The sequence below is a fragment of the Diadema antillarum genome, unplaced genomic scaffold (assembly GCF_040938485.1).
Source record: "Diadema antillarum isolate AM-2024a unplaced genomic scaffold, OU_Dant_1.0 seq00000926_RagTag, whole genome shotgun sequence".
In the NCBI taxonomy this organism is placed as follows: Eukaryota; Metazoa; Echinodermata; class Echinoidea; order Diadematoida; family Diadematidae; genus Diadema; species Diadema antillarum.
In genome coordinates, this window is record NW_027271777.1 from 184,344 (window position 1) to 209,038 (window position 24,695).

Genomic DNA, 24,695 nt, shown 5'->3' on the forward strand with positions numbered 1-24,695 from the left:
TTTGTGTATAAAGTCTATGCAAATGGAGTTTTCTCTTCTTATTCATAAAGATATGATTATTTTCACTTTCATAGGCTGAAACTAATTAATTTTAGCATAATTATGCTTGAAATAGGTTCTGTCATAAATTTTGCGGAAAAAGAATGATAAAACAAAAGGTTGAAAAAACAAAGAAATACATAAGAAATTCATAAAACAATAAAATACATGAGAAATTCATTTTGATACCAAATTTTTTTTTCAAGTACATTGTTAAGAATGCTACAAAGAATGTTTTCACCAAAAATTAGGATTCTAGGAGCTTTAATTTCTGATTTAGAGCAAAATGTATGATTTTATGCATATATTAGCATAATTAATTATCATGACGAAAATGTCCACTTCTTTATGTATAGCTTGGTAGATTACGCCACAGGTAATGCACGTGCCAAATTTCATGGCGATTGCGCGATCGACGGCCGAGATCTCAGGGGGGGGTTGAATCAACCCCTCCCCGGCCACAGAACACCCAAAAAAGCCCGGCCTGGTTAGGGTTAAACACTGTATGTACATGTACATGTATATTCATATAAACTGTTCCAGAACTGTTTTGCCAACATTAGAAAACTTTCATCATTTCCTAACTTCTGTAAAAAATTGTTCAAATTTTTTTAAAATTTTCTTTCCTGTGCTTCAAATTTTTTACTCTTTCCTTTCAGAATAGCTTCAAACAGGGCTCAAATTTTAGTCAGAAGCATCTTCAGTCCCGTTAAAATGTGTTGCCAATTTCAGGATTTGCATTAAATTATTGCAGTCTTGTACAGTTGTAAAGACTTAGCAACAAGAACCTTCAGGCAGAATGAGGTTGTGTCCTCCAGAAATATAATATCAGTAACATTTGTGATCAAACCAACAGAGCTATGAGACGATGACATCTTTGTGTGTATTCATGAAAAGAAACCGAGATTTGATAGAAAAGTTCATTGAGTGTAAACAGCAATAGTGGCAGAACACATGAGTGAAAGTTTGAAGAAAATCGGACAATCGATTCAAAAGTATTAGTGTCGTTATCACTGGATGAGGAGACCATGACACTTCATGATGGCATCACATTTCAAGCGCAATGGAAGAGCTCTTGACACACACCCTTTCAGAAAGCAGAGTGAACTAAAAAAGCCTTCTGAGAGTGCAGACCTCTGCCAAGCAGCTCATTTCCACCAAAATACACATGCTGAAAATCATCAAATGTCACAATATAGAAGCCTTTTGTTTACAGCATGAACTTCCAGCTGCAAGGCGCCTCGCCTGAAGAGAGCATCTGCTTTAGATTGGGCATGCAAACCTCAAATATGCACAGCTTGAACTTCCAAGTTCATAATTGACCCATCTGCAAAAATGTTTTAAAAGTCCTTGAAAAATCGCTAATAATTTGGGGATCATTACCAAAATTTAATCATCTGTTCCTTGTGCCATTATCAACTTCTCTGTCAAGTTTCATCCAAATCTGTCCACAACTTGAGTTATTTTGCACACGTATAAACAATCAAACAAACCAATGCCGATGAAAACAACCGCCTTCTGTGACGGAGGTTATAATGATGGAATGTGTTCTTCTAATAAAAAATAAATGTTGATGAATTCTACATACAGTACATTTATATGTATTTTCGTAACACTGTCCGAAATGACATCATGAACTTAAGCAGTCTTCTCATCCAATAATGGCTTGCACCAGAAGCATTTGGACATGGTGTGGAATTGCACTTGTAATTTTTGTCGAGCCCACCGGAGGTGAGGGGAGACTAAGGGATCGCCCGTGGCGTTCGTCCGTCTGTCTGTCCGTAACGCTACAAAAACTTCAATAACTCTTTACTCTGGGCTTCAATTGCAATCAAACTTCGAGGGAAGAGGGGTCATACAAAGTTTCACATTTTACCATATATGAAGGTCACCTCAAGGTCAAAGGTCACAGGCAGGGGTCAATGAACTTTAGGGCCCAATGTGAAGTTTTTATGGCGCGTTTCTATTATGGGTCATAACTTTTGATTCATAACTCCATTTGTGACCAAACTTGGATGATAGATGTCCCTTGGGGAGTGGATGGTCACCACAAGGTCAATGGTCACAAGCATGGGTCAACAAACTTTTAGAGCCCAATGTTAAGTTTTTATGGCGCATTTCTATTATGGGTCATAACTTTTGATCCATAGGTCCGTTTGTGACTAAACTTGGATGGTAGATGTCCCTTGGGGAGTAGATGATCACCACAAGGTCAAAGGTCACAAGCAGGGGTCAACAAACTTTTCAGAGCCCAATGTTAAGTTTTTATGGCGCGTTTCTATTATGGGTCATAACTTTTGATCCATAGGTCCGTTTGTGACCAAACTTGGATGGTAGATGTCCCTTGGGGAGTGGATGGTCACCACAAGGTCAAAGGTCACAAGCAGGGGTCAACGAACTGTAAGGGCCCAATGTTAAGTTTTTATGGCACATTTCTTTTTTGCCATAAATTTTTACCCTTTTATATCTCTTTTTATCTTTTATTTCTCTTTTTTTAATCTGTCATATCCCATTTGCGTACAATTTCTTGTACGCGAATGGGCGAGACGCATTATGGCACTTGCCTTGTTTCATGTCATAGCAACGATGTTAAAAACAAAACAGCAGAACAAAAACAAAAACATTTCTGCTTTGGGAATTATATTGTATATTTGCCCGCCAAGATTCATGTAACACACCAGTATCTTCCTGATAGCTCATCGGCAAACTGATGATGTGTGCATGTTGACAGCCCTGCAAGTATTTCCTGTGTGCATGCAAGTGTGTGGGTAAGTGTACGTTGAGAAGGGGTTTAACCGTTTGCAAGCAAGGATTGGTTTCAGAGTACATTGTACATACTGTATGTATTTTAAAAATGGAGTCTGGAAAGTTAGTGCATTGGCAGGCCTCAAAACACAAACGACAATACAGAGCACTCCCATAATAACATACACAGTTAAAACAAAATTCTTGTTGCAATGAAGCAAAACTTCAGGTCTCGAAATTATCACCTAGACCTTCACGTACTTCATCATGCAGCTATAACAAAATGTTGATATATCGAAAGAAAACTGCCAGTCCCAAGAACTTCATTATAAGAGGAGTTGCCTGTATATCACCTGCATGTTTCAGTTGTCCTATGGAGAACTGGTTTTCAAGTACGGTTTGTAAAAGGGTGTGAGTGTGTGCACTTGTGTGTGCAATTGGGTGAGCAACTACAATGTATGACATATTGTGCATGGTCTACATCTGTACTTCTAAGGCAGCTTTCACACATTCAAGGATTACAACATGGATCAAGACTGATCATCATTCTGGGATCATCATTATTATTAAATTAATGATACATATTTCCTGTTTTAACCATATTCACTGGCCAAGACTTTGGAGCAGTTCTTGGCACACTGGCATCATAAAATATGATACAAGATAAGAAATTGAAAGAAGTGCAATGTACAGTGTTTCATGATAGAGCAGATACAGTACTGTATAAGCTGTTATTTTCGCGAGGGTTTAATTTTCGCGAATCTCAGTTGGATCGCGAATTCAACAGCACGCAAAAATGTCTCCATGCGCTAGGGTAATCGCGCATTTTACATGAGCATTGGCGTCAATTCGCAAAAACAACATCTCGCGAAAATGTCTATGACCTCCCCATTCACGAAAATATCTGTACGTGAAAATAACAGCGTATACAGTATGTGAAAATAATCTGTATCACACCTGGTAGGCATCCTGTACCAACACCCGCACATCTCCAAGTACATGTGTAGTTATTACTGATAAAACCTGAAACTATAGGGATTGCTAGATTGCTCATTTTCATTCATAGTAAAGGGATGGTAGAGTACTGGTTGAGCTGAGGTTTCAGCCTTTTAACTTTTTGCGAGATACACATTGCACTTGGAAACTGCTTTATGACCTGTAACAGAGCAAATAATTCTAAAAGAAATTCAAAGTTTATTTGATCAAAATCTATTTTGGATGGCTTACGTAAATATCCAAAAACAAAGTAAAACAAAGCAAATCCTAATGAAAGGTGGGTCCCATCTTTTACGAGGATCACTTTGTTACTGATATTTCAACTACTTCAAAAGCGATTCTCATCAAATAAACTTTGAATTCCTCTTATATGCTCTTACATACATCATGAGAGGTTTCTCGTTATCTAATAAATCAACATCAAAAATCGTTGGAGACCTGAAGCCCCATCTCAGCTGTAATGTTACCATCCCTTTAAATGTTGTATATATTTTTGATCGATGTCACTTTCCCAATGTTACATTTCCAGGATGGTAACTGTGATGATATTGAGAAAAACAGAATACAATGTAGTACTACATGTACAATTACTTCATCAAAATCAGACAAACAAACAAAAAATCTTAACTTTGGTGAAAAGTTCACCATTCTGTTTGGTTTTACTCTTGCTTATTAACACCAACTTCAACACAATACTGACTTGCATTTCAACTATATCAAAAGCCAATTTGGATCATGGGAAAAGCCTCATTGCAGTGTCTCTGTAAATGCATTGTGATATGTTACACTGTAACCAGAGACTCCAACTCTCCCGTTTTCGACGGGAGATCTCCCGCCGAAAACCCATTTTTACAAAATCTCCCGTTCTCCCGTTTGAGATTTAATTTCTCCCGCCCTAGCTCTGTGTCTCCCGTTGGAAAGGATTTCTTACTTATTGCTACTGTATGTTGAAAAAATAAGCCTTAGATAGCACCAGAGAGCATCTAGAATCCTAGGAACTTCGCACTTCGCACACATCAACTCGGAGTCTCCCGTTTGCTAGGGGCTTCAGGCGGGAGAATCTCCCGATCAGAAGGTGCTTGGGGTTGGAGTCTCTGTGTAACAAAGACCCAAGGATAGTACATGCAAGGCTCTGCTCTAGTATAACTGATTTCTTCATCATTAAGTTAGTACAGAGAACAAGTACAATGTATAAATGAAAACACCAAGTTACAGGCATACATATTTATTCCAAAACCAGCATGGGTTGAATCAATGACTGCAGTTCAGGATTTTCAAATTGCAAAGAAAATTGATCCCCCCCCCAAAAAAAAATAAAATAAAATAAAATAAAATAAAAAAATAGATAAAAAAATAGATAAATAAATAAATAAAAAATGACACTTCAAATATGTCCACTCTTACACTGAACAGAAGGCCCAGTAGCTACTCCTTCAGCAAGTTCTCAAATGTATTTTTCTTGCTTGTGTTATTTATATACCACAATTAGAAATGATTCAAGTTTGTATGTCAATGGTTTCAATCAATAAAACATACATGTATAAATAAAAAAAAGTACAGTTGTAGTAATCACAAACATGCAAGCTTGGAAAGAGGCTAACAACATACTGTCCAACTCCTTTAGAAATTCTTGGCAACACATGCTCTTTGCAAACGGCCAACAAATGGAATCATAAGCTTGTACAGTTTTATTTCTTTCCTTTATCTATTAACATCTCAATGCTGGAAACATGATGTTCCTCAATATTTGCAGAAAGATTCTCACTTATGTTTAGTCATCTACAGTGCACTCCCATTATTGCAAAATCATCTAGACAGGTGTTTGTGTTTTCTCTCTCTCATTTTATTGAAATTTCTTATTAGACAAACATGTTGTCACTGTATATAAAGATATACAGATGATGATTTGGAGACCTGCATTTTTACTTCATTGTAAGGATAATTTCTTTTGTTTTGTTTTTTAAACGGGAGTGCACTATTTTATGACATTGGAGCAAATTTAGGTTGGAATGGCTGTTCATCGAAAGTCACTTGTACATTGCATGATCAAGGGCTTTTTCTGATATTGCTTCCTGATTGGAAATGGAATCCAAATTTTGTTTCACATTGCTTTTTCAAATGACTCGGGTAAAAAGTACATGAGAGAACAAGTTAGTGTTTGCAGTATATCTTTTTCTCCATTGTGTATCCCAAATGTAGCATAATTTTGCTAAATTTCATTGTGCGCCACTTCATACACTGTACCTCACTATTTCAATCCACTTGCTTTAATAGTTAAACTTGTGTGATCCATTGGCCTAGAGGAATCATATTCTTCACCCGGACTTTTTCCATCTATCTAAATTGTAATCTCTGAGCCAGCAAGCTTCAAATCTCATCAGTTCTGCAGACATGGGAACTTAGTCTCACAGAGAATCTAAAAACCAAAACAATTACCTTGTTATGATGTATCATGGTTTTTCATTAAATACGGGTACAAAAACATAGAAATGTTGGGGGTTGGAAACCTGTAAATCACCTTCTGAAGAGGGTTCTGTTTACAGTTGTATGTGACCTCTTTATCATGAGGCTCGACTCTTAACATCCAATGATAAGAAACAACTTTTTGTACACAAACTTAGTGGCAAAAACAGTCATTGCTAGAGTATGTCGGGTTCCGGAAGGGAGTGCAAAATGAAATACACATCATTTTTTTCTGTACGACAACAAAATACTGTGCTCATTACATGAATCATGCATGCTGACTGCCAAAAAGATGTTTCAAATCTTGTCATCTTCTATTGTTTCCAGCATTGCCAATGACAGTCAAGATCCTTTATCCTTGCAATACTTTTGACGATAGGGTCTTGTTATGAAGAAGTCCTTGAGACCTGAAATTTTCTTTCGTTACATCTAAATTTGGTTGTAGCAAAACAGATAAAGTTTATCAAGATAAAAATTACACTATTTATAGATAATGATTTTGGGATCTGAAATTTCACTTTATAGTTGAAACAATATTCAACAATGACCAAATGCACTACACTGAAGCACTGTCCCAATCTCACAGGACAACAGTATTACAACTCTAAAATAAATATCCCCTCCAGTAGATCCACTGCTTTTTCCTAACATCACAGTTCTTCATACATTCAGATGGCTTTTAGTACTAGCAGATGGGATAGCGACAAATTTTTGAATTCTACCAAAGTACACTTTGATGACACGAAATGCATGCTCTTCTTAAGTTTTAATGTCTTCAACCATGGCTTCTAGCTACCGTGTAGTAAAAAAATACACTGTAGGTATGATCTGCGCAATACATTACACACTCTGAATGTGTGGAAGTATTACTTTGTAAGTATTTCCACTGCTAACAGATACAGATCACTTCTGCAACTGAGAAACCTGGACATACCCATCTCATTGCTGGTGTCACTGACTGTAACTCAACTTTTCAAGGTTTCCTCCACAACAGCTAAAGAGCTGACAACATTATTGTGCCTGTACTTTTTAGGTCACTCACCACTTGACATAAAATGGGGTGGGGGGGATGGGGGGGGGGGGGGGGGAGGAGAGAAAATATCCACATGCAGTACATGCTGGGCATGCAAGGAACATATAGGATATGTGATTCTGCTCTTTCAAAACAGGAGTGTTCTACCAAGGGCACCTGTGGCTTGTTACAGTTAAGTTTTTCACCTGTACCTGTCCCTCCCATAATCTCTGTCTCTGTCCCTGTCTCTATCTCTGTATCTCCGTCTCCTCTCTTCCTCCCGGCTCCTATCCCTGTAGCAGTCTTCCCGTCGGTATCTGTCCTCACGTTCATCCCTTCCATCTCTCGCTCTGTCCCTCTTCCCTTCACGCTCGCTGTCTTTCCCTGACTCGCTCCTCTCCCGGTCTCTGCGTCCATCATCATCATCTCTGCGTCTTCCACGATCCCGTTCCCTCTCCCTTGAGGGGGGCCGTCTGTGTCTCTGCCCGTCCCTCTCCCGGTCCCGATCTTGACTTCTGCTCCTGCTACTATCCTCTCGCTGCCTCCTTCCATTGGAATGGTTCTTCTCTCCATCTCTCGTTCTATCTATCCTGTCACCAGTACCACCTGAGAAGTCTCTATCTCTATGCTCTGCGCCTCTGCTGTGTGTCTGCTTTCCTCTGCCTCCATAATCTGCCTCAACTTTTTCCATCTCCTCCCCACCTTTTGTTTTCTCATATTTTTGGTATCCTGGGTCTTGCTTTTCCTTCTTGATCTTGACTGGTGGTGTACTAGGGCCGTCACTATCACTTCCATCGCTGCTTTGATGCTTCTTCTTCTTCTTCTTCTTCGCCTTCTTCTCTTTCTTGGGCTTCTTCTTTTCATCATGTCCTAAAGCGGAAATATGCAGTGTAAAAAAAAAAGTTGTTATGGATCTGTGTTTGAAATGTTCAATGTTAAAAATATCAATTCCCCCATTTTGTGAAGGAGATAAGTCAAGGACTTTTAATTTTGTTAGAAATAGAAATATTTCGAATAACCAATGTGTCTGCTTCATATTGGTAAACTACCATGACATTGCAAACTGTTGTAGCTTTCTTATCCTGCAATAAAGGCACATGAATTAAAAAAAATATATATCTACAAAGTCATAACTTTTGAATGAAGCATCTTATTTTTTCAAACTTCACTACCTTGTCTTCTACACATATTTCGGCGTTCACTGAATACCATCATGGTATCTTGGGTTAATTCCCCTTAAATTTCATACTGTTTTGTATCATAATACATCAGAATCTGACTCAGGTACTAAGTATTTGCCAGATAGTTTCTGTTTTAGGGCATTTGGAAAGAAAAAACACTCTCTCCTTCCTCCTCCACAGCCATTTCCCTCCATTTCTTCCATTACAGCATTTGGCAGGTTATCATAAACCATAGGACAAAGAAATCAAAATCAGCCACTCCTCACCTTTACCAGATGGTGGCAGAAGTAAGAATTCCTCCTCATCTTCTGACTGAGATGGTGGTGTTTTGGGAGCGCATCCCTCCTCCCGAAGCTTTTGCGTTGCCTCGTCCAGCTCCTCGTCATCCTTCGGTTTGCGGTACTCCGACACATGGTCCACTCTCAGTGTTCTCCCCTTCAGCTGTCATTGACGGAAAAGGTGGTGGTAGTAAGAGTAGCAAATATGCAGTGAAAGTTCCATGAACTGTCTAAATCAAATTAATTCTTTAGGGGTCTCCAGTTATTACAAAGTTCTCAGGATCAGCAGTTTTCTTTCACTGTAGTTGAAGAGTCAAACAAAATAAGATAAGTACATGTAGATGAAATTTTGGGTACCTAAATTTTCAACTTTGTTGCAACAAGAATTTAGTTATAACAATACAGTCAACCTCGCCTACGTTAATATCTATTTGGACTGAAGAAATAGCTTCAACTTAGAAAAAAAAAATTGACTTATGAGGGATGAAAATTAATAGAATAGATAGAGAAGAGGACTTAAAAGACCTTTACCTTAGGTAATTATTAGACTTTAAGGTTGACTTCATAAGGTTGACTCTATTTGTTTTAAAGTACACTGTATCTCACAAATTGTGTGATACTCATATGCATGTGACATTGATTTACAATATATCTCTTGCTGGTGAGGGGATTTTTGAAGGGGCATTTTACTATCACTTTTTTCTTTCTTTTATTTAAAAGACAATGAGTACATTTGAAAGTATATAGATTTGAATAAAATTTGTGACATCAGTTTGGTCTCAGCAACAAAAGCACCTCTTCACCACATTTCAGTTACTGCTGTAATCAAACTGACATATCGTCGCTGGGGCGACAAGATCTCGTATCTACAAAATGTCAAATGTTCAGGAGAGCCAAAAAACATGGCGGCCAAAGCACTACAGCGAATGGGAAAGCCTTTCCTTTGACATGCCATGGTGGCTTCATTTTTGGAGTAAGACATTTGGGATTTGGACAGGACATCACTTAACCTATTATTTGACCATTAATCCAAAAAAGTCATTTTCACCAAAAATGCAGATACAAGGTCTTGTCACCCCAACGACGATATGGATATGTCACATTCAATTTCTCACTCACTTTGATGCCATTGAAATTGTCCACTGCCAGTATTGTGCTGCGCTGGTCTTCATACGCAATGAAGCAGTACCCCTTGGATTTGCCTGTCTTTTTATCTCGCACCAGGTTGATGTTCACTATTTCTCCATATCTGTTTGTAAACACATTGACCAGAATTCACGAAGGTGGTTCAAATCATGTCAGTGAATTACAAAAATTGCATTATTGCAAGTGATGCAGCATGTGCCTGAATGGTCATTATCCTGAACTGGATGTAAGCTGACCCACACAAGCAAAGGTGTGCCCATATTTTGTTGTTTTCGTCCAATAGCCCAATTCAAAGCATGATGTAACTTTAACTACCACCATGAATTTGGGCTTTTGGACTGCTCAATCACCTCACTACCACATCACACTTTCTATGAATGTGTCAACCTGCCAATCATAGATAAGAGTGACAATGATAATGCAAAAATAAATTGAACATGTGCATGACTTCATGACAAAATTAATGTGTCAAATCATTTGTCTGTGCAACTTCTTCCAAGATGCATGTCTATACATGTATATACATACCATAAATGGTCCCTTGGGCAACAAGACCAATATCTACAAAATGTCAAATATTCAGGAGAACAAAAAACATGGCGGCCAAAGCACTATATCAAATGGGATAGTCTCTCTCTGACATGCTGTGGTGGCTTTATTTTGGGGGTAAGACAGCTAGGATTTGGACAGGACATCACTCAACTGATTATCTGACCATTACTTCAAAAAAAGTCATGTTCACCAAGTTTTGAGATGCAAGGTCTATCAACCAAGCGACAATTTATTTGTCATTTTGTCACACATCCTTGATTCTTGATCTTCAATGAAGGGACAGAGAGAGACGTACAAACAGTGAAGCTTCATGTGGACCTACATTTAATTTAAAGGACAAGTTCACCTTCATAAACATAAGGATTGAGAGAATGTAGCAATATTAGTAGAACACATCATTGAAAGTTTGAGGAAAATCAGACAATCCGTTCAAAAGTTATGAATTTTTGAAGTTTTTGTGCAGTAACCGCTGGATGAGAAGACTACTGCAGTGTATGAATAACTTACATGTCACATGCGTACAACAATATAAGGAAAATATACAGAGAATTTCACAAAATGCCATCTTTTGAAAAAAGTACACATTCCCCTGACTCGTTGCCGACAAATGTTATGGGTAATATTATTCCCCCTGCCTTTAGAAAGAGGCAAGTCAAGAGCTCTTTTATTATGCGAAAAAAGTGAAAATATGTTGAATTTTCTTTTACATTTTCTTTATACTGTTGTACGCATATGACTCACAAGCTGTAGTAGTCTCCTCATCCAGCGGTTCCAACACAAAAATTTTAAAAATTCATAACTTTTGCATCGATTGTCCAATTTTCCTCAAACTTTCACTGATGTGTTCTACTAATACTGTTGTATTCTCTCAATCCTTATGTTTATGAAGGTGAACTTGTCCTTTAAGCACAAATGGAATGCTTCGCTGACTTAAACTCTATACTCACTGAGAGAACACACAGATAACATCCCCCTCAGTCAACTCATATGGCAAGCCTCCGATGAAGATATAGGCACTGTCCTTGTACTGTTGGTGCCAGGACGCCGAGCTGGACACACCATATTGAGCCTCAAGCTCATTGAGCTTGTTAATGTTTTTCACATTAGTAAGAGGACTGTGGAATGAATGAGAAACGTGTTGAAAATAAACAAGTCCTTCTAGTGGTCACACTCAAAATATTAGTAGCACTGAACAATTTAGCATTTATTGATGATCCTTTGCTGAACAATTAACTATGAATTTTGTTCAATGATCAACACACCATGGATGGCACAAATGGAATGAAAATCACTATGCAAATATATTTACTGGTACAGGTTCATGAATGATACAAGTAATGCATGCATGCTGTGAGACACCTACAGACACTTGCTCGACACCACCATAAGATGTCCACATTATTCCACAATTTGCCTTACTTGCCTGTATCGATGACTACCTTACAGACAGGACCCAAAAAGTGAGGATCAATAGGAAGGAGTCAAGATCTATTTCTGTGACAAGTGGCATACCACAGGGAAGTGTGCATGGACCAACATTGTTCAACATAGACCTCATTAACGATCAGCCTTCTACAGTTGATTCCAGTGTGGAGCTATTTGCAGATGATACCAAGTTATACAGGACAGTGGACTCCAAAACTGACTCAGACTTGCTACAGAGGGATATACATGCCGTAACAAATTGGTCAAATGAATGGCAGCTGCCATTCAACGAGAGTACCGGTAAGTTTAAAGTAGTGCACTACAGAAGGAAAAAATCACAGGTATGACTATACACTGGATACTTACACAAATTCCATTTCAATTACATAAGTGGAAGTGAAGAAAGAGACTTGGGGGTACTGTTTCAAGAGAATTTGTCTTTCAGCAAACACACAGCAGATGCTGCTAAGAGAGCCAACATCAAAATGGGACTGATAAAGAGATTTTTCACAATTTTGCAGAAGAAGGGCTTTCTCTCACTCTACAAAACAATTGTGAGACCAACATTAGAATACTGCAACTCAGTATGGCACCCAACACTGAAGAGGGATGAGGACATGCTAGAAAAAGTCCAGCAAAGGGCAACATGGCCTCTTCCTGAACTGAAACAAATGACATACCCAGAAAGACTCAAAGAGCTGCATCTTCCCAATTTGGCTTACAGAAGACAGAGGGCTGACTTGATAAAGATGTTCAAAATCCTGACAGGCTTCAATAGAGTAAATCCCCCTAAATTCTCCCAGTTGGCCAGTGGTTCAACAACAAGAGGTCATGATCTCAAACTTGTCAAACAATGTGTCCATTGTAGTCTGAGGCAGTCTGCTTTCTCAATAAGAAATGTAAACAATTGGAATGCACTACTGTAAAAGTGGACATTTTCGCGTGACTATTTTTTTCTCGAGCTCTGCCAGGTAAGAAGAGTTTTGCGTGTTTTTAATTCCGCAGAATCAAGACACCAAGTACAGGAACATGTGGCAAGCAAAAATATTTGCATGTTGTTATTTTTCGTGCTAGTTTCTGGTAGCGCGAAAGGCGCAAAAATTTCAACACCGCGAAAATGTGCACTTTTACAGTACATGTACCTACGGAAGTCGTCAACGCTACCACCATAAACCAATTCAAGTCTTCCCTAGAAAGATACTGGAGTAATACATGTACAGTGTATTACAATAAAGTATGAACCCTACCTGAGACGGGAGAGAACTGCAACGAGGGACAAATAAGCTTTGCTTCCAGTCCCTACACTCAAGTAACTAATAAAAATGGTTTAATAAGAGTTTAACTTAAAGACCAAAGGGGACAACACAATTAGAGCGAGCTGAGAGCTGGCTGCTCTAAAACTTAGTTATCCCTTTGGAACATTTTTTGAGATGCTAGAAATTTAAATGATTATAAACAAAAGTAGAAGAAAGAAAATATCCCTATATCAACAGAAACAAAGTGACTTTTATATACTGTGTTAGATTGACGAACGCGATCATCACACATCAACAGTACATAGAACTGATTCTAAATTTATAGGTTGGATCTACTACTCATCAACCGCCTAATCTTTATTTGCTTGATAAGAATATCTAACACTGAAATTCACGTAAAAACTTGACCTACCGGTACGTGATTGAGAAAATCCAGCACTATCAAATGCTGTTGTTTCCTTTTCAATTCAAAGTTTCAGTGCAAAAATATCGCTGTCAAACTTGACTGGCCTCTTTTCAGCTCTCCGCAGTGCCGCTTCTTTTTTTAGATCGACCGCTGTTTTTGCATTGACAATGCACACAAACCGAGTTGTATTGTACACCGTGTTGTATGAAGCTTTTTAGAAAATGCATTGACATTACATTACGATTTGGTTAGAATATTCATTCAAAATTTTTTCCTTGATTCAAACCATTAATGAACAGTGAATTTTTGCATTTTCCCACACATCCTCATCAGTGGTCAAAGCCAATACATTTTAATTTACTCTGCACGCAGTGCAGTGCGTACTAAGCGTTCTATGCGCCAAACTACCCGGTCGGTTTCAAAAAGGGTGGTCGATGTGTAGTAGAGCTACCATACAAATAGTAACCCCGGCGCGGGGCACTGTAACCAGTAACAGCACCCGAAGACTTGTATGCAATTTAGTGAAGAAATCAAGTGCACTGCGATGCTTGCAATTCAGTAAACAACTCATTGTTCAAAACCACAATTGGATTCGAAATGAAAAGCCACATGTTAAAATACCATATTGTTGAATATTGTATCTAGGCAACTATGTATCACTCACCATTTATTACCTACGAAAACAAGATTAATCATCATCATCTTTGAGACCATCTCCGCAAGATCGAGATGCAAATCTCCATTTTGAACACATCACGTAAATAAAATGAACTGTACATGCGCGAATGAATATTCATTTCAGTTCTCAGCAAGCTGCCCTTTTTTTTTCTACACGCATACATTGTGTATTATATGTGTTATGTTTTATCCATACCCTGGCCCAATCGACAGCAAGGCTGTTGGCACATGCGCTGTGTAAGTTGTACTACGATACAAAGGACTAAAACCTCGGATAAAATCTTTCACTGGGCTCTTAAATCAGATCGTATTGTAATTTTTAAATGGATTTCGGCGGCTCTGATTCAGTGGACATTGATGATATGATTGTAATTTTAAGTACTGTATATCAAGGCCCTATCTTTTCTAACGTACAGTGTGTTGAATGTGGTGAATGTAATATATTTTATAATGAATAATGTTGTAAATGATGTTAATTGTTATTCTTTAAATAGTGATGAATGATTTGAAAACTGTAAATACTTCCTTTTTTTAATCAACTACATTGTATGTATTGTGTGAACAAATGTTGCAATTCAGCCTTTTGGCTGCGAGAACATTTCATTTAATAAACCATACCATACCATCTAACGAACAGTAACATTACGGCTATGATTTTCAGTGTTAAACCATGTATCTCGGTCTCTGGTCACCAGAATGCTAAGCCATATCAGGTGTTTCTTCGATAGCCATAGGGCTGCCATGCGACCCCGACTCGGTCGGCCCGGTACGGGTTGGGCTTGGAGGGCGGTTGGTTGGGGTCGCCTGTAGTAGGCCCTACGGTACGACAACTACATGCTGTGCGGTTACCATACATAGTAGCCTGACCAGACCGCTGTGCTTTGCACAGCGGTCTGACATGTATTAGTGTTTACACGTTGTAAACGACCGTCACTATTGACGGCAAAATCACATAAAATGCCTTTTATTTCGTTTGATTTTAAGAGTAAGATAATTTTTACCACTCACCTACAGCGTATTTTCCTGATGGTTGAGTTGAATTTGGCGTTTTGTTGGTATCCAGACCTTATTGTTGAATTTTTCGGAGTAGATTGTGCGGTGGCATCTTTTCCTTCGAGAGCTTCATAAAATCTACAAACTACCACGCATGCGGAGCCGGAAGTGGTTGCGTTTTACGCACGCCTGTGCACCCGTGAGTTTTATGTGTTACGTACGTAAAGCTACAGCACTCGTATCCGCGCGTGCTGCGCCGCGCCAGCAATGATTTGACCTTTTTATGGGTCACCCCGACTAGCTCATCACTTCCGCTCCCCGACTAGCTACGTTGTAGGATACGAGAGTAAATGCCATTCAGTAAACACGCAGATAAGGAGTGAAGTAATACGGACGTTTGCAGACCTGACTTTAGCCACGGATTTCGGTGAGTTTTTGACGTAATTAAACAAAAAATCGCATACCGATTATTGAATGATTATCATAGATTATGGGGATTCCTTATATTTTAGTTTTCCACGATTAATAAAGATATTCATGAAGGAAACGCACACCCACCGCTGAAAAATAACAACGTCTGCGAAGGAATAGACGTGCAGGCTGCGTGTAGTTACCATACATAGTAGAATCCACAGCTAACACAAATGATTATACATGGGACTACTATAATACATATCTGTCGATCAAGACCCGCAATCAGTCTTTCTGATTCTCACCCTTATCCAAATTAAAATCGGCAAAGTACAAAATCTCATTATCTACACAGACTGAATGAACTCACTTCATGATTGATATCCTTGTGATTTATCTACAACTTGAGGGTGGAGGTAGAGTTATATGCTCATAAGATAGCGCTTCTTCCATCACTGCACCCATACGTCTCGTTGATCGTTGCGTTTTGTCAAGACGTAGAGGGCGTGATTCAAAGAGCATGTGCGCATAAGCAGTCAAGAAGCACTGAGGCCTAAACGTATACATCACTCTCAAGAGTAGCCTCTTCTGTAATGTCTACATCCTTTCCTTTGAAGTTTGTAATGAAATTGTTATGATTTGTTTCAAATTTGCAAGTTAGATAAAGCGACCTCAAACAATTGCATACTGTATGTCACTACCCACCAAATCATTCACATAATTTTCTGCAAATGAATTTAAGTTAGTACAACTGTACACCCAATGTGATACTGTAGCCCCTGAGAAGAAGACAGCTTATCAGTCATCACATTGCATATATAGGCCATAGCTTACTATCCCTAGACAATATTATACCATTATGCCATTATACAAATGACATTTTCATGTCTCCGCCACGAAGTCAGTGTCGCCGGAGACATTATGTTTTTGCGTTGTCCGTTCGTTCGTCCGTCCGACAGTGTCCGAAGACTTGAATAAGACTATAGATAGTGAATGCATGGTTGCTCAATTTAGTTAGCCGTCCATCCAAATGAAACCTAAGTTCAGTGAAATAAAACACCCAACACATTTTGACATTTTGTGACAAACAAGTCATTTCAAATTTTGCCAATTGTGTGAGATGCTGTCATCTCGCATTGTCTCGGACGTAGGTCTACACCTATATTGGGACAGGGGCGGACCCAGGAATTTCGTAAAGGGGAGGCGCCTTTTGGCAAAATTATAGGGGCGCACGCACCCCCTCCTAATGTTTTTCGTTTTATTTCTTTTGTTTTGGTAAACCAAAAATGAAGTACATTGTACTGTACAAGATGTATTCACTTTTTTTGTTGTTAAACTGAACTAATCGAAGGACTCCAATAAAGAACAGTGACATTCTAATCATCATCGAAATTGGACCATCCTCTGTATCTTATTTTCATGTGCATGATTTTGATACTTTATTTACTTGTATGTGTTTTTATATCGTCTGTTGAGAATGAGAACACAATGGGTTTTGTGGTCACTTAACGCCCTTATCATTCTCAACCGACGATATGATTCGGAAATAAACGGATACAAACAAATAAACAAACAAACTGAAATTTCCCAGTTCTTCTTTTACTTTGGAAAACCCGACTGAGAAATAGGCCTACTTCGTTCAATGCGCGGGTAAATTCTGACAACGAAAGAAAACATCCAGTACAATCATATAAAAATATAAAGCAGATAAAAGCTAAAAACATATGTTTTTTTTATGAAGACTTTGACTCGAGAGATTCTTAATACACCTCTACTCCCGCATCTTGCAGTATGATATAAATATACTGTTGTTATATACATGAATACTGCTTGCGCGGATGGATATTTCATTGTGCACTAAGAGCCCAGCTACCTGTAGGTTATACCGTCTCATTACACTATAGCGAGGGATATAACTTTCATTCGGTCTTTATCTCGCGCTCTTGGAAGAATGTCGAGCTCCAGTGAAAATCCCAGGTAAGAATGTCACCCTTTGCTCGTCTATCGATCTATAAGCCAAACGTTGCGTAGATTATATACGAGAGTAGATTTTAAGGATGCGTTTATCTATAGTTAAGTAAGAGAGAACGCCTTTGGACGTGATAGAGCCTAAAGGGAACGCGATTCTGATCTCGGGGTGTCGCGTATTATATCACGACTCAAGTGACTGGGAACTCATACTTTGCGCGGTTCGACCTGGGAAGAAGAGTGTTGTTTGTTTGTTTAATTGTTTTTGTTTGTTTGTTTGCTTGCTTGCTTGCTTGCTTGCTTGCTTGCTTGCTTGCTTGTTTACGTTGTAGGCGGTGCGGTGGCGTGTATAGTATGGAAATTGACCAGGGCATCTTGGAGAAAATGCGTTTCAAAAGGGCATTGCGTTTATCTATTCGAAAATATGAAGGTAATCGTGGTCTCAACCTACGCGTTTCAAATCGACGTTCTTATACACGCGAAATGAAACATGGTTGTGTTTTATCAAAAAAAAAAAAAGAAAGAAAAAAAGGCCTGGAACACGTTTAAGGATTGTGATTATGCCTAAGTAACGTTTTTAGAAAAAGCAACTTGTATCCGTCACAATATACATTGTGGAAAAGAAATGTAATTGGCTATTGTCTTCGTTTATGTTTTCATGGGCGTCACCAGGGGGGGGGGGGGGGTGGGTGCGTTGGGTGTGAACGCACCCCCCTTCAGATCCTTAAAAAAAAAAAAAAAAAAAAAAAAAAAAGCTTCAGTCTGCAAGCGACCTCAACGCCGGACGCTAAATGATTATTCTTTTCTATTTTGTTTTTAATTTTGCACCAGGGACATTACAAAAAAAATCGTGGGTAAAACAATTCGCACCCCTAGTTCTGGCAGCACTGATTTCATACATATCTACTAGTATTCCATACAGTGTTTACTATGTATCGACCGTACTGTACATCCGTACGGTACGGAACACGTACACGTTTGCATGTACGTGTGCTACTTACAAGTATGTAGGGTCTATGTAGGTTACTTCTGACCAATCCATATTGCCAGCCCAAGAGCGAGCCCTAAATTAGCCTCATAAAAAAAAAAAAGAATGGAGGGGCAAGCATATCATAAGATTTTTGCCCCCCCCCCCTCCATAATTCCAGAGACGAGAAGATTTTCTTACCTTTTATTTGACAGAAAAAAAAAAGTTGCCCCCATAAAAATATTGGAGGGGCAAGCATAATTATTATAATTTCGCCCCCCCCCCCATAATTAATTCCCGAAATGAGAAGATTTTCTTGCTTTTGAAAGAAAAAAAAAATGTTGCCCCCATAAGAAATATTGGAAGGCAATTGCACCATTTGCCCCACCCCACATGCTCATAATTCCCGCGATGAAAAGATTTTCTTGCTTTTTTGTTAGAAATCTGTCCAATTATTTCACCCAAATGCAGTGGCGTAACTACGGGGGGGGGGGGGAGGGGGGAGGGGGGAGGGGGGAGGGGGGGTAAGAAAATCATCTAAGGTAAGAAAATCTTCTATGATTTCTTTTAACCATGAAATAGGTGTATAGTGTGAAACATTGTTCAAAAAGCCCGGAGCCGACAAAAGATTGTGATTCAGCGTGATTCCTGGGGCCCGTTGCATAAAACTCCAACCAGATTTTTTTTCCGGTTGAAATCACAAAATTCCGGTTGGAAGCTCCCAACCAGAGTTTTTATGCAACGGATTTTACATTCTTAGGTTAGCAACCTTAAAAAATTCAGGTTGGGCAAATCCCAACCTGAATTTTCTAAGGTTGCTAAAAAAAGTTTTATGCAATGGGACCCTGGTTGGCATCCTGCATAAAAGCAGTATGTGCGCAGTGTGTACTCAGAATATCCGAACGGCAAAAAGAGTCGCTACAATGTTGCACAAACATAGGACAACTACCCCCCGGACAACTACCCTCCTAGGGCAATCACCCCCTAGGGCAATTCCCCCTTAGGAAAACTACCCCCTGGATAACTACCCCTCGGATAACTACCCCTGCATAACTACCCCCTCGGATAACTACCCCTGGATAACTACCCCCCGGAAAACTACCCCCTGGGTAACTACACTCTAAGAAAAAAAGGTTCTTTTGAGCACCATTAAATGGTTCTCAGCACTGTCACAATAGCGACACCCTTTTAGGTGCTCGTGAGAACCTTTTCTAAATGGTGCTTGTCGGCACCTTTTGCAAAAGGTGCCCATTAGAACCTTTTTCCCGATGAAATGGTGCTCGTGAGTACCATTTAAAAGGTGCCCATGGGCACCTTTTTGACTAAAGATGGGCACCTTTTTGACTCTTTTCAAAAGGTGCTCATGAGAACCATTTCATTGGAAAAGGTTCTAATGGGCACCATTGTTAAAAGGTGCTGACAGGCACCATTTAAAAAAGGTTCTCACAGGCTCCAAAAAAGGTGTCGCTATTGTGACAGTGCTGAGAACCATTTAATGGTGCTCAAAAGAACCTTTTTTTTTTTTCTTAGAATGTAGTACAGCTGTATGTGAATTGATGTCTGTGTATTTTTGGTGTGTTTCACATGCAGTGCTGGTAAGGTGCTTCACTGGCACCATTCTTAAAGGTACATTACCTATCTGCATTGAAAATGTGCATCACAAACTCATTTGAAATGAAATGAATTCATCTGAATTTCATCTCATCAGTCAAACATACGTTAAAAACATGTATACATATGTATTAGCAATACATCAGCATATCATACATTATCATTGACCCTGGAAAAAAAAGAGCAAGGATAACACACCCATGCACACACAGTTTCACAAGCATGAATACATGTACATGACATTCACCAATATTTTTTCATGAAACATTACTCAATAACTGAAAACCATAGAAATTTGCTCTTTCACAAATTCGCAGAAATGTGTTTATTCACCTTCACTTTTACAATCTAAAGGTGAGGTTTGTATTTGTCATGTTATAATCTGTCAAATATTCTTAACAAAATATTCTCATTTGTTCACTAATTTTTTTCCACAATATTTGTCGTTTGTGTACCGAGCAGTTCTTGAAACACCATCACACATCTCTGTACAGATGATATGAAATAGCAAGAGGTGCATCAGGCTTACATAACAAAATGTCTAATTCTCTGTGAAATGATTCCTGCATGGATGAGATACAGTAATTGTGTAAGTCATAAGATAGGCAGAAGGCAAGTACATTACCTGCTTAAATAGTATGAGGAACTTTTTCCACATAGTTGCTAGTTTGTTCGGTGTTGTTGTTTTTTTTTCCTTATAACGCATATTTGTCCTAAAAGCAACTACAAAGGGCAGGAAAACATTTCCATTAAACAGGACCTTTGGTATTGTCACAGAAAACATACATCATATTCCTGGTACTGTATGATACTTCGGATAGGATAAGCTTTACACTTCTTCACTTCACTTCACTTCACTTCACATTCATAACGTCGAGAACTTGAATTAACTTATCTTTGTATACGAGTGACCTTTTTTGTTGTTGTTGTTGTTCTGCAATTTGAAAGCACCATAGACACATCTATACAACTGCAAATACAAGAAGAGTATCAATTCAGATTAATCATGACTTCTGACAATTTACAGCATGTCCTACGAAAACACACACAAAAAAGAAAAGAAAAGAAAAGAACACATTGTTTTATAATGAGAAGGATAATAAGAATCCCAAGGGGAAAAGAGCTAGGATACCACACCCACACAGTTTCACAAGCATGAATGAACAAAATTCCTCAGCCATGATCTAAAATATATAACATTGGGAATCGATAAAAATTTGAAGAGTTTGATAGCAAAAACCGATAAGTCCATTTTTGAAGATTTTGAAGTACGGTGTCTGTCATAAAGTACAAAATAATACCTTTTAAATTATATATTGGTTACTACATATAAAGGTACATTTTTGAAGTTATGGTCAAAAGAAGCAAAAATTTTCTTATTGTTCTCTTTATTTTTTTGACCTTTAATCGCAAATATCTCCATCTGGCAAATATGGACTTATGGGTTTTTGCGAACAAACTCTTCATTTACACTTTTTTTTAAAAGCAGAGCAACAAATTCATTAGAGTAAACTATATGCAGGCCTAAAGCTGAGGTTTGAATTTGCTGTCCTATAATCTGCCTATGACAATAATATGTTGTTAGCATTTGTCATTTTGTTCACCAAATTTGCCAACAGTCTTTTAAACAACACACATGTACATTTTGTATTTCTGCAAAAGCAATATAAACTGGTGACAAGAGGTGCATCAGTGCTTTGAAATAAATTATATAATCTTCAATTCTCTACACAATACGTAATTCCTGCTTGGGAATAAATGCAATAAGTTTTACCAGTGTAGGTGCAAACTTTAAAAGTGTGCAGAAATCGACCACACAATGACTGGAGAATTATAAAGAGCATTTTTCCTCTTGTGCTTTTAAAGTTTAGAACTATGAATGACTCCACTTCTCAGATTGGCATCTGGTCTGATCTCATTACGTCTACCCCCCCCCCCCCCCCCAATACAGTTGATTCAAAGCTGTTAATGCAAATTATAGTGAAACATTATCACTGGTACATTGTAAGTTGCAAATACTGTATTGGGATCATAACAAAACATGTGACCCTCCATCACACAAACCAACAAAAAGTCGCCTGACATGAATATTTGGTTGACGGCAGATTCTGAAAGAGCAGCTATAAAATACACTATAAGTCAATGCAAACGAACTTACCTACCCTATCTACATATTTCTCAAAGGTTTTCTCTGGCAGCATCAGTGTGTTTTCTTTGACTCAGCTCATTCTTGGCTAGCGTAGGTTTCTGGTCGATGCTGTCAACGGGCTATCGGGCTAAAACTGTCATTCTGATCGATGTATTCTTTTGGTCACCCAGCTCATTCTTGACTAGCCCATCGGTTCTGTTTGATGCTGTCAACGGGCTATCACAGGCTGTCATTCTGGTCGATGTATCGTCTTACACTCTTAGCCACATAGCTCATTCTCGACTAGCCCAGGGTTCTGGCTGATGCTGCAAATGGGCTATCCCGCGCTCTTATTCTGATCGATGAATTCTTGTGGCCGCCCAGCTCATTCTTGGCTAGTGTTTAAGCCTACGGTTCTGGCCGATGTTGTCGACGGTCTGTCACGGGCTGTCTCTCTGATCAATGTAGAGTCTACCTTTTTCCCTAACCGCACCAGCGACCCAAACACGTACGTACTGCTTCATCGTCCCGGCCAGAGTTACTTGTTCCCTGGTTTCTGTGCATGTTGGTGTGTCCACTTCCCTGATATATGAATTGAAAGATACAATAGACCTACACCGCGTTAATAAAACAATGTCATTGCTATAATTCGATAAACAGAACACGGCATTACACGGCGTGACTCCTAAGAACAAGCCTGAAGTGAAAACATACTGAAGAGATTTTGACCTAACAGTTAGGCCTACTGGGCTGTAGTGTAGACAGACCTCTATTGGCTCTAACGTTAACACTGACAGTTATACATTGTAACTTATAAGCTTCTAACATTAGAACAAATTTCCTTATTGCAGGGTCTGATCCAAAAATAGTGTTCACTTGGACTAAATTTTAAAATTGATACTTGTATTTCATGTTATATATCATATAAAAGCTGAGAATCTGCAGTTTTCAGAAAAGTACGTGTCTAATATATTTGACGTCAGACTTTTCCGTAAATTACCGATAAAACGTGAAAAGCGCCCTCTTTGCGCGACGGGACGGACTTTACGTTTTCAAGTAATTTGCACAAAAACTACAAAAGTAGGGGAAACATCAATTCTTATCATAGAGTACCCTTCCTAGGAGCAATTCATATCTGGTATTCATTTTTCTCATTATAGTTGAATTTTGGGTCAAAATCTTCATTTTTTCTTAAAAAAACATGTTTTTCAGTACTTTGACACAAAATTATTTTTTCTGTATGATAGACTTGAGTTTGGTCACTCATATTCCATAATGTATCAATGAATTAGTGAGGCTCTATATCCATGACACTAAATTAAATAATTCTCTATTCATAAGAAAATTATAATTGTCCAACATAATGTCCGTCCCGTCGCGCGACGGGACAGACTGTACATAATGGTAGGCGCGACGGGACGGACTGCACATGTAAACAATGGTAGGTGCGACGGGACGGAATTTTTTAACCACAATGGGCTAGTAAAAGAGTGTCCCTAACTTGAACAGAATAAAAAGACTACAATGTAATTGGCAAACTTGTGAAAAGAGTAACCATTGTATGTGGTCAAGGGGTTTTATGGATCCTTCATCTTCCCTTCAGTTCTTAGATTATTATACATGTATGTATCTCTACCCCCATCCCATGATCTGATTGACTAGTGAGGTTGATTGAAGTTAAAGAGATGGTATAGTTTTGGTCAAGATGGGACATCAAGTTTTCATCTATTTTTGTGAGGTAATGAGAAACCTTTTATGAAATATAAAACAGCATGTAACTCTTGGAGGGATTTAAAGTTTATTTGATGAAAATTGGTTTTGAAATGGCTGATATATGCAAAACAAAGTAAAACAAAGCCAGGTGGGTTCCACCTTTTTCGGCAATGGATACTATTTGTTTTACTTTGTTTGAGATATGTCAGCCATTTCAAAACTGATTTTCATCTAATAAACTTTAAATTCCTCTTAGAATTGTATGCTCTGTATTATTTCATATAGTGGTTTCTTAGTATCTTGAAAAAAAGAAAAGAAGGTATCAATGTAAAAGCTCAACCAATACTGTACTCTCCCTTAAAGTTTGATGTTCTGCTGATTTGTAGATTGCATTCATTTTACATGTACATGAATAGCCTTTTACTGTTTGGAGTAATGTACTAAGATCTATGCTTACTTTTTGTTTCAGTTTGTCCATGATGTAATTCACCAACTTATTTTTAGCAAGGCAATTCCCAATTAGACATCTTATTAAAAAAAAATTAATTGTAAATTACAAATGCACAGTCTACTCTGGTAGTCAATACTGCATTAGATAAACCTGAGTCTCTTGTCCATGTGTTCGAACTGTATTTTTTTTTTTAATTGAGATTGATATCTATCAACATGCAGATTCCTACCCTGTCTGAGAAATAGGGAAGAAAAATTGCCACAAAAAGTTTATGAG

The 24,695-nt window shown here is 38.4% G+C and overlaps 1 protein-coding gene across 1 annotated transcript; it reads right to left on the reverse strand.

Annotated features, from left to right (window-relative positions):
- Positions 1-7,457: 7,457 nt before the first annotated feature.
- Positions 7,458-16,130, reverse strand: LOC139741382 (uncharacterized). Its single transcript, XM_071651965.1, has 5 exons — positions 15,952-16,130; positions 11,360-11,527; positions 9,834-9,963; positions 8,703-8,877; positions 7,458-8,125 (listed from the first exon to the last, which is right to left on the reverse strand). The coding sequence occupies exons 1-5, from the start codon at positions 15,954-15,956 to the stop codon at positions 7,458-7,460; spliced, it is 1,146 nt and encodes a 381-aa protein (XP_071508066.1). The 5' UTR covers positions 15,957-16,130.
- Between the last annotated feature and the right edge of the window lie 8,565 nt (positions 16,131-24,695).

Coding starts and splice junctions, on each gene's coding strand:
- LOC139741382 (XM_071651965.1), bottom strand. Junction 9,964..11,359: donor GTTATCTGTGTGTTCTCTCA/GTGAGTATAGAG, acceptor GTTTACAAACAG/ATATGGAGAAATAGTGAACA. Junction 8,126..8,702: donor TCTGCCACCATCTGGTAAAG/GTGAGGAGTGGC, acceptor TTTCCGCTTTAG/GACATGATGAAAAGAAGAAG.